Consider the following 10,951-nt stretch of genomic DNA (forward strand, 5'->3'; position numbering starts at 1 on the left):
CAAAAAAAAAAAAAAAAACCTAATGAAATCAACTTCAGACTTTCAACTTGTTTGTTTTAAATAGTCTTTTTTTCCCGCTCCACACCAAGCAAGGCAAACACTTTTTCTTAATGAGCCCACCCGTTCTGAAACTGTATTGAAGAATAAAGCAAGCTGGTTCTTGCTGTCGCCCCAAAACTACAACACATTTTACTGAGATCATCTTCCAGGCCCCGCCCCCTTTCCTTCTCATTGTTTTGTATCAAAGAGCAACGTCGTGTCAGTGATTGTCACGTTTTTATCAATATCTCTGCCATTTCTGTCTGTTTTATGATTTCTAATTGTACCTGTATTAAATGTGTAATATATGAATATATACAAATATATGAAAATGATGACTTTAAACGTGACCTGTGTGATTTTTTTAAAATTATTATTATTATTATTACTTTTTTTTTCCTTTATTGCTGTAGCATAAAAAATAAGATGTAGAAAAATCCAGATTTTGATTTGGGTACAGTTGAGATGAAAAAAAAAGAAGTTAGAAAATAATTGTTTAAAAGAACAAAATTATAGGTACGTAGTTGTTAATAGTACAGTTCAGTCCAGAGTTAAAGATTTACCAATAAAAAGGCAAGAACTGCTTTTATTCTAAAGCCAGATAAAAATAAAGATAAATTATAAAAGTATAGATCCACATTTTAGTTGAAACAATCTAACTATTATTAATATTTCATCCATTCATCTATATGTTCAATGTCAAACACAAACATCTACTATCATGTCGGATTCGTGAGATTTTAAAGTGGCTGTGTGAGTCAGAGAGAACAATTTCCCGAAGCTTTCAGGAATGGTTTTTCATCCAGTACAATTACAAATCCCCCATTTTGCTTCCCATTTCAGGACAGCCATATTTGGCAATGACAACGATCTGAATCTATTCAGCGCTCCGTCATTAACGGAGACAAACGTCTTGAAGCTGCACCTGAAAGGGCCCCCGAAACTGCAGCTAAAGCGCTCAAAGATTTGACTCAATTCAAACCTGCAAAGTTAAAACACTGGAAAGCTACAAGACAAAAACAACAAATCCTCTGTCACTTTTTTTTTTTTTTTTCAGAACCAGAATCCACGTCCAAGGACCTGGATCTTGGCCGCTGTACAGGTTGCAGACGGATAGAGCGTGAAAGCAAAGCTCTTAAAGGCAAAGCTACACATGTGTTGCAGAAGTTATGTTTGGCCTGAGAGAGCCCCATGCAGAGCTTTGCTTACAGGGAGATGTGTTCATGACTGTGCGTGCACACTCAGCATTGTATCAACACCTTGTGCATATTTACGCGCTCAGTCATCTCCTTGCGTCCTGCCTGACGGAGGACTTCCTCTTTCCTGTTTGAGATCCAGCCTCTGAGCTGTCTTTCCTCGGCCACATGTGCGAGCCATCGGTGCTGACTCTTCCGCCTCACTCAGACGGAGAAGCGAAAGATCTTGAGGTCCCCCAAGTTGCGGCGATAAACTCTGGAACACCGAAGTGAGACGTGCGAGCAGAAATCCAGATCGTTTTGATCGTCTAGGATCGGTGAATGTTGACAACAAGTTACTAAAAATACAAACTTTTTTTTCAGCAAATGTCTAACTAATTTAGATGAAGGAATGTTACGTTTTATTTTCTGAATAAAGCTGAGGCGAGTTGGCTTTGGTTAGCCTGGTTTGTTCACTTGCACTGTCAAAAACACAATGCTGCAATATGAAAAACACAGAGAATTAAAAGTGGCTTTCCTGTCGTGACCATTATTTGCACTCATAATGGTTAAATTAGTTCTACTTCCATGTGTGTGGCAAAACCTTTCAACAGTTTAAGTGTGGAAATGCACACAGAATGTACAAACACCATCCAGTTTCTGAAAAGATTTGAACAAAGTAACTTTGGAACAGTACTCAGCTGTGGAGGAATTAAAATAAGTCGATTACGTGCGACTTAATTTATAAGTGCGTGGAATTAGTTTGGCGTTTTGGTTCATATTGAGGTAACAAAACGGAGAAGAAGAAAACATATTTCTACTGTCTACAAAAGAACAGAAAACAGCTGATCTTAGACTATTTTGATTGGTGGAGGATTCACAAATTTTCATTACATTTTCCTGCTTAATTTTAAGCATAATTTTAAATTGTCAAATACAAACGGCATGTATATTTGGCTACTGTTTTTCTTCCTATTACTATTACCTATTTACTCAATTAGAGATGAAAATGTATTTCCTCTGACATGTCTGAAACAAATGAACCAAAACCAGTTTGACTGGAGCCCAGATTCCTACGGAAAAAGGGCCCCATAAGTAGATCCACCTAAAACTCCATCCTACAGTCACCATGAACAAATACCACAATAGTTACGTTTTTTCTGCTTTGATTGCCCATGTTGTCTGAGGAGACTCAGAAAAGATACTAACCCGTGTGTGAAAGTGGCACTACAGTGTATTTCAGCTGCAGGCAGCCCTTGCTTCTAACCTGAGATTAGAAGTGTGGCATACATGTTCTGAAATTAATTAATGCTCTATTTATCAAGCAAACATATGTTTTGGGTTGTGGAAAATAAGTTAATCAGAAATCCTATTGCAGTAAAAATCTGTTTATTCTGTATCTGTTATTTGTTACTGTCATATTTACGTACTACTTATAAGAAAACCATATAATTGTGTTAAGTTTGGAATCATCATTGTCTATGAGAGCAGAGAAAAGAACACGTCTGTGAGTCTTTGAATTATTCACCTTTTTTAGGGCTTTTACAAATGGACTGCATGCTCCTAAAGCCAAGTGTGTATAATCTGTGACACAGTCTCCCGTTATCGACCAACACACACCGGCCGGTTACGTGTGTCACGAGGCGCACTGAATCTGTCGATACACTGCGCCTTCACATTAACGTACCTTTTACTTGCAGCTCTGCAAAGGTACTGGACTGAACCGTTTCCGTTGACGTGGTAAATGGCATCTTCACGGCTGATCGAGCGGTCCGTCTGGTGTTGATTGAGAGGCCAGGCCTTCGCATCAGCCCCGTGAAATGGTCTGAGCAGAGAGAACGAAAGCATTTGGTCTTTGTTGTTCACCACACAGTTGTGTTTGTTCAAAGGCCCACTGGAGCCATAGAACTGAGTTATTCTCCCATCCAGAGAGCAAGACCGACATCAGTAACATTTACGGACAATTTGAAAGTGATGTGTCCATTTGATCTTCCTCCTCACCACGAGGAAAACCATCTGAACAAATAAGCAATAGACTAAGTTTATTGCGTTAATATGGATTCCTATCCTGCTCATTCCAGAACCCAGAGGACCTCTTTAAAATAACTCAAACCCTGAAAGTGTCAAACTTTCGTCCAAGGAAATCTTTCACATTTTTCCACCCAGCAAGCAGATTTGTTTCAACTGTTACCCTAAATTATGAACGTCTTTTTTTTTTTTTTTTTTTTTTTTCTATGTGGCCGACACTAGCAGAGCATTTTCAATGCTGCCAATCAAGCAGATTGTTCTCTTGTAATTCTTGGACCTAAACGTCTAACAGGAGTTTCATTAAAGCTAATATAAAGAAATTACCTTTTTGTAGAAGGTCTTGACTCTGAACAGATTTTGTATGTTTTAATAGACGGCAAAATTCAAGCAGACATTTCCAATCCCGTCCTGTTTGCAGGTAAATCTTTTAAAGTAATAAACTTATATTAAAATCACTCATCTAGTCTGATGGATTTCAGCTGTAAAGCCACAACTTCTGGTAAAACTTAACAACACTTGGATCTAGGCCCCACGCAATTTATTCCCACACCAGTTCTTCTTCCTCTTCTTCTTCTTCTTCTTCTTCTTCTCGAGAGAGGACATTTTTCAATCACTGAGGTCTGCCTTCACTGGGATAAAGTCATTTTGTTTTGTTTTTTTTTAAAAAAAAGGATTTTCCATCATAACACAACTTGAATTTTAAATTAAGCTTACACAAACACACATGCAAAGATTTCCTGGATGTCTGGAGCTGGAAGTAATTAGATCAAGCTTCACAAATAGCTGATTTCAAAATGAGCAACCCCTTCTGTCTGTTTGCAACAGCGAGCCGCTGAGTCATGTGAAACCATAACCCCGAGGTCAGACGAAGATAATGAGCTCGCCTAATTGCATCGCTGCTCTCTGGCAGCAGCAAGCAGAAACTGTTACACTACTGGTTCTACTGTAAGGGATTTATTTTGTTTTTCTTTTTTGGTTTTTCATTGTTGAAAGGACTCGCTTGGGGAAGAATTTAAACCAATAAAACGCCAGCAGCCTGTACTCCAGTGGCAGCCCTGGATAGTACTGGACCCTTCCGTGCCATGTTCACAGAGGCACGTCACAGGCTATTTGTCATCGTTCGTGTGTGTGTGTGTGTTTGGGGGAGGGCGATGACTGAGAAACGATCATATTTTAATTCCTGTGGTGGACCTTTGGAGCTGTTAACATACCAACGGAATCTGCCGTTCCGAAAATGTCTGAGCGATGTTGATGGAGAAGCAAACAAACGTCTAGCTGTGGTAACCGACTACACATACATGTGTAGAGCCTGTGAAAACTACTCTAATCGCCTTTTTTCTTTATCTGGGTAGGAGTTGAAAGCCGAAACGTTCCTTGTTGTTTACTTTCTCACCTTGTTTGGTTGCGGGTAAAAGAAAGAAATACTCGACTCAAATCGTGAAATGAGCAAATCCAACTTGTCTTTCCACCATTTTTTTACCCAAAACAAAGGGCTCAATCAGTCGAGGTGCTTCAAAGGGAAAACTGGATGCTGGGCCATTTCTATAGGATTTGTGGATTTACATCTTTAACAAACTCACCTAAACCAACAACCTTATAAACACCTTAAATGCCACCAGTGCATTTAAGCCTTCAGGTTGGGATGTACTGACAATAATTTATACACAAGACCCTGTGTTACCCTCCGAGTCCTTCTTCACACCTCCACCAAGGTGGTTCTGTAATCTGAACCACCTTGGTGCAAGTCCACATGTACAGAGGACAAGATTTGAGACTTTTAATCAACCAAGTAAAAATATCTGCTAAATAATTTGAGACAACTGGGGTTTTGAATGAAGCGACGGTTCTCCAACATTTTGTGCCTTGTTATCTCTCCAATATCATCAGCGTTTTGCAACACGTCTTTCTTGACGTGTTGTCAAATTACCGAATACCGTAGATGTGTACAGTATAGATAAACTCTGTTCTCAAAGGCTCACTGTGAAGGTACCAAGCAGATACGTTTTCAAAGGAGGATTGCAGTCCTGAAGCTAAACAAACCCTGAACTCAAGCGATCAATGGACCCAGGAGTGAGTCAACAGGAGACAAGCACACACAGAACCTTCCTTCCTTCCTTCCAGAAAGGAAATGTTCTCTCCATAAATATTTGGAGTTTGCTAATTGAAAGAATCTGCACAGCTGCAATTCCAGGAGGTTTCTTTAAACACAGCTCTCATATGGGCCCTTTGTGCTTGTCCCCTTGTTCATTAGCATCGAGTGAAATGAGCTGGGGCTTTGGTAAACAGTGGGACGCACACAGGTTAGATTTGATCGCTCTCTCGTATTGTGTGCGCGATAATCAGTTTGTTTCCCCCCCTCCGAAGACCCCTTTTGTTTTGCTTTGCCATAAGCATTATCCTTGCTCCTTGATTAGCGGGAGGTTGCTACATGCAACATCATGAGGATGTGCTTTCATGTAGGTCTTTGAACAACGTCTGCATGTCACTGTTTGCATTTGGAATTAGAATTCAATGAACATATGTGAATATATATATATATATATTTTTTTTTTACCACACTGTACAAACACATGTCAGACTGTTTGCAGACGGTTCTGCTGCCCCTCACGCTGAGCAGCCAAAGACCACGACTGCGGAGTCAGAATAAACAAGCGCATACGTATGTAGCGCACATAAAAGCCGGGGAAACCAACAGAAAGTATGCTTTCCCTGAGCTAAAGTCATCAAAATGACTTCTTGTTTTTCAAGTGCAGGAAGCTTGCTTATGTATATGTATATTAAAAAAGGTTGTCATGAAACAGCGTGAGCTTTTCCCTTCCTGCAGGTCCTGGTGAAGGAAAACAAAACAAAAAAAAAACATCCAACCTCAGCAGACATCTTGGATCGAGTCCAGCGGCTCTTCCACTGGGACGTGTAGCTGTTAGATGTAGATCGCTTGCCTTCGAACTGCAAGTGTGAGGGGTGTGTAAGCCCTTTTACTTAACATGCAAGACTGATTTCTGGACCGTCAGAGTGTGATCTGTTGCCAGTAGCAGCAGAGCAAAAAAAAGTAAAAAATAAAAAATTGTCCAGATAAAAGCAGACGTGCTTTTTATCTGGACACCGGTTCTGGTATAGGGAATGTTTGTACAGTTCCCTTGTTTTTCTCGATTTCAGCTGTTCTCTTGCTGCTAAGTTCCTCTGCAGCTACACTAATGTCTAGAGGCCAAATGTGTTAGAGATCAAAAGATGAAGAAAAAAAAACTGCTTGCATGTACTTGCAAATTTCTAGAGTTTTAGTAATAACTAAAAACCTGAAAACAGCTCAAACAGTGACAGACAGTATGTCCATTTGGTGTCGGTGTTCAAGCGTACAGTTGAATCCTCCACCGTTTCGGAAGTTTCCACACATTGTCCAATAGGAAGGACTGGCTCTTATTCAGTCACATTGTCCACATTTGTGCAAACTCTATTTTCATTTAACCAGCAATATGTAATGGAAAGTTAATTTATAACTTGTCGCCTCGACTGGAAATCCAGAGTTACTCGGTGTTCATTCATCTCACTTTGTCGACCTCTGTGGGAGACGGTTCCCCATGTGAAGCTGGATTAACTGATGCACCGAGGAGGACTCTTGAGATTACTGGATTAAAATGTTGGGGCAGAGGCATGTGGGAACCGACATTCCAGTTTCACCTCCACATCTATCAGATGGTTTGATGGACGGTGAGACAACCAGAGCTGCCCTGTTGCTGTCCGGAGTCTTCCTGGCGATGGTGGGTGTCACCTTCACGGCCATGGGCTGGCATCACTACCAGGCCCTCCTCGGCTTTCAGTGGACCCAACTTCTGGGCCCCATCCTGATCTCAGTCGGAGGGGCCTTCATGCTGACCAGCGTGTGCAGGTTTCATTCGGTGTCCTGCTGGCCCCGCAGGCGACAGGACGAAGAGATATATGTTGTTCCTGTGCGGGAACAAAACTCAAGAGGTCGCCCGGTTGTGGTTCGTAACATAAATCAGCCGGTGATGTTACGGGGCACCGCGACAATGCTGTGCATCCCACCTGCTTATGACTTTGTGACCCAGGAAGCGAGACCACAAGGCGATCCTCGGCCCGGTAGCTCTGTGAGTGGCGGCAACGCAGACCTTCTGCCTTCGTACGAATCTCTGTACTGCTTGGACAACGCCTGTACGCCGCACAGCGCAGAGGCAGGACACGGAAGCAGGTAGCCAATCAACTTTATTTAAACCCTAAGTTTGCGTCCAGTGTCTTGCACAAGTGTCCATTACCCTTGAACTTTTCCTACATTTTGTGATAAAAATGACAGATTATTTGATTGGTATTTTATGTTTTGGCTGACAGAAGGGAGTGTATGATCGCAAAGTGGAAATGAAGTGTTAATGCTTGTTTGTGAACTTATCTTATCAGACAAATATGAAATGTGTGGCATGCTCCCTCACTGCATTGATAATTTATTCACTCCAGTTAAGAGCTGCAAGTTTTTTAGGGTATAATTCTATCAGCTTAGTTCTGCTGGAGGGTGAACTCCCATCCCACACTCACACTTTTTGACACCCTCCAAACACAGAGGCGTCAGTCATTTTTCATTCTGGGCCATTTCAATATCATGAATGTCTGCGAAGTGGCAGAACGTATTAATTAAACTATAAAATTCTGTTAAGATATTAATGCAATAGCTCTCTCTGCATTTGATGAGTACTTCTTGAACTTAAATAATACTCAACATCTTTTCACATTGATGTAATTTGGCAGTATACATAAAATAAACCGATTTGATTGAAAACTTACAGGAGCTTATTTCTTTTTTTTATGTCTTATCTACTCTTATTTTATGTTTCCTTTGTTTCTTTAGTAGAACTGTGGGGCACTGTGATCAGCTGGGATCTGCAAATATATGTGACAGTAATGCACGTCCTCAAATTCAGTTCAGTAATTGAAAAAATACTTTATTGATCCCAAAGGAAAATTAAATTAAATTAATTAAATCTGACACACATGTCTGTCCCTGATTAAAACAAAAACAAAGAGCCTCCTCACGGCATCATCTTTCAACTCTCCAACAACAGCCATTGTGCTACTTTTTCACTTTACTGCTTAAGAAAATAATTGAATAATATTTTCCTTCCACTTTAGAATCATATGCAACTTTTGGTCTTTTTTTTTTTTTTTACATAAAACCCTGATGAAGTACTCTGCAGTTTGCGGTTTTAACATGAAAACATGTATACTTTTGCGAGGCACTGAGCATTCAGGCTTAATGAATGGAAGAATGGGAGAAACCCAATAAGCATACAAGCTTTTAAAGTGGGCATGCTGGTAAATCCAAATTGTTTAATTTACTTCCAGATCAGTTTTGTGCTTGGCTCTGTGGTTTGGGGCTCCTCGACAAACGCATGGTGACATTTTTGACTAACTTTGCACACATAGTGTAAGTTTTGCTTTCCTTTTTTTGTTGTTCGGCAGCTGAAATTTGGTCGCCCTCTAAAAGAGGTAGCAAAAATAATCCGATATTCCCTGCAGCCGTTCCTGAAAATAAACTTTGCCTCGCTGGAACGCGGGGCGACAATCTGACCCGAAATGGCAGACATTTCTTCAAATAATCAGTCTTTAAGAATACAAGATTACATCACGGCCATTTTGTTCTGAAATGCATGTCTTGGCAAAAGAAAAAAAAAAGCACAGCTTTTGAGTCAGGGATTAAACGTTTTTTATTTTTCCCCACCTGTTCCTTACGCACAATCCGAGGCTCGGTTTTTCTTTCACTAATTGCAGGGCCGTCTATTTGAAATTCAATCAAACAGTCTCGCAGAGAGACTTCTCGCTATAAACACAAAGCTGCATTCCTGGTTTTCACTTTCTTTTATTGCTTTTAGACAATTACTCCCAGCAGGTCTCTGGGCGAGCAGATCTCTTTAACACAAGCAGACAGTGGGGAATAATACAGTTAACCTGGGACGACTATAAACTGCAGCTTCGACAAGCATGCCAACTCAGCCACTGGTCCCCCTCCTCCCCTCACCCCCCCTCAGCTCCTGACCTGCGTTTTACTGAGTTTCCAGGAGTTAATGCCAAATCGTCCAGGGAGAAATCGCTCCACCTCTGTGTTTTTCTTTGAAAGGGCAGCAGGGGTTTAAGCATAACCAATTGAGCCTGTAAACATTTGGATGTTTGCCAGTTTTTCCTCCCTCGACTTCTAGCTTGTCTGATGTTTGCGTTTCTTTTTTTTTTTTTTTTTTTTTTTACCGTAGAGCACTGAAGACGGAAAATGAAAGAGGACTCCAGGAAGGGGACGGATCCACCTGTTCTAAACCACCTGCGTACGAAGACATTCACCCTTCACCTCCCAAACACGATTCGGCTTAAATGTCAGAGCATCCGGTGGGGCGATGTCAAAGCTTACGCTGACGACGTTGTTCCTTTTTCTTATAGCAGGCTAAAAAAATAAAATAAAATAAAAATAATAATAATAAAGAAATCGATTCTATGCTGTGTATCACATCTTTTCAATAAAACATTTGTGGAGTGTCTTTCTAGCGGCAGCACAACTGGGACTCCTGTTGAATTTGACCACACAACTGCTGTCGTGAAAAGATGAAATGGCGAATGCATACAGGTCGTAAAATCCACAAGGATGGGGGACTTCTTGTTGAAAAAGCTTGTAAAAAGAAAAACAAAAAACCTGAGACGTATCGGCAAAATCAGCTCCAGAACGTCTAAGACACACACGCATGCACGCACGCACGCACGCACACACACTTATCATTCACTTTCTCTCTGCTGGTACTTGCACAAACCTACAAGGAGGCTCGTAAAAAGACCAACAACAACAAAAAAATAAATAAATAAAAAATCTGTGCTAAAAAAGATTGTTAAAAGCAAAGGAACTAAACATAATTGTCATATGGTTGTAATTTCTGGCCTTTCTTGATGCAGGAAAGAGCAAAAACTTGTGCCTGGAAACTGACAAAGTACTCAGTGTTTGAAAAGTTAAGTTGTGCTTAATTTGAGTGAGAAAAAAAATCCTTTACAGTCATGATGACACCAGTGGCCTCATGAACCCATTGATTTGCATTTATATATATTTGTATTTTATTTTATTTTGGGTGTCACTGGGCTTTTAAACATTTTAACAGGTTTTTTTTCAGCCACCCCTGGGATCACCGCTGTCCAAACAGTAAACTTGAGTTTGTGGGGTAAGTCAAAGTGTCACTGCACCACACGGGGGCAGACACACTGAGCAAATCTTTTCTGTTCCCTCAGAGGTCAAGTCGGGTTGTTTTCCCCCAAAGACTACAGTTTTAAAAATGTATTTGACCATTTTATTTATTTCTTTTTCTTTTTAACCAGGAAATGTCACAGTGTGATTAAACACACATTTTCCAAGAGAAACCTGGAAAATACAGGCAGCAAAAATCACATTTGACAAAGTTAGACAATAAGCAAGATATGATCAAATATTATATTATTTTTTATGTATTATTATTATTATTATTATTATTATTATTATTATTACAGTAAAAAAATGGTGATTCAGTTGCTGATTTTTTTAAATCAAGCTTCAAGTTTTAATTATAATGTTTTTTCCAAATAAAAATACATGAATTATCCTCTTTTGTGCTGAAACTTAATACAGATCAACAATTTGTGTATTCTGCTCAGTTCCATATTCCCATATATATGGGAATATGGAACACATATATATATATATA

General features: G+C 40.0%; 1 protein-coding gene across 1 annotated transcript; it reads left to right on the plus strand.

Moving 5' to 3' along the window:
• Nucleotides 1-6,857: 6,857 nt before the first annotated feature.
• tmem174 (transmembrane protein 174) lies at nt 6,858-9,776 on the plus strand. The gene is made up of 2 exons (XM_007548862.2): nt 6,858-7,446; nt 9,491-9,776. Exons 1-2 carry the CDS (start codon nt 6,875-6,877, stop codon nt 9,603-9,605), a joined length of 687 nt encoding a protein of 228 aa, XP_007548924.2. The 5' UTR covers nt 6,858-6,874; the 3' UTR covers nt 9,606-9,776.
• Nucleotides 9,777-10,951: the final 1,175 nt, after the last annotated feature.

The sequence above is a fragment of the Poecilia formosa genome, unplaced genomic scaffold (genome assembly GCF_000485575.1).
Source record: "Poecilia formosa unplaced genomic scaffold, Poecilia_formosa-5.1.2 Scaffold28, whole genome shotgun sequence".
Taxonomy (NCBI): domain Eukaryota; kingdom Metazoa; phylum Chordata; class Actinopteri; order Cyprinodontiformes; family Poeciliidae; genus Poecilia; species Poecilia formosa.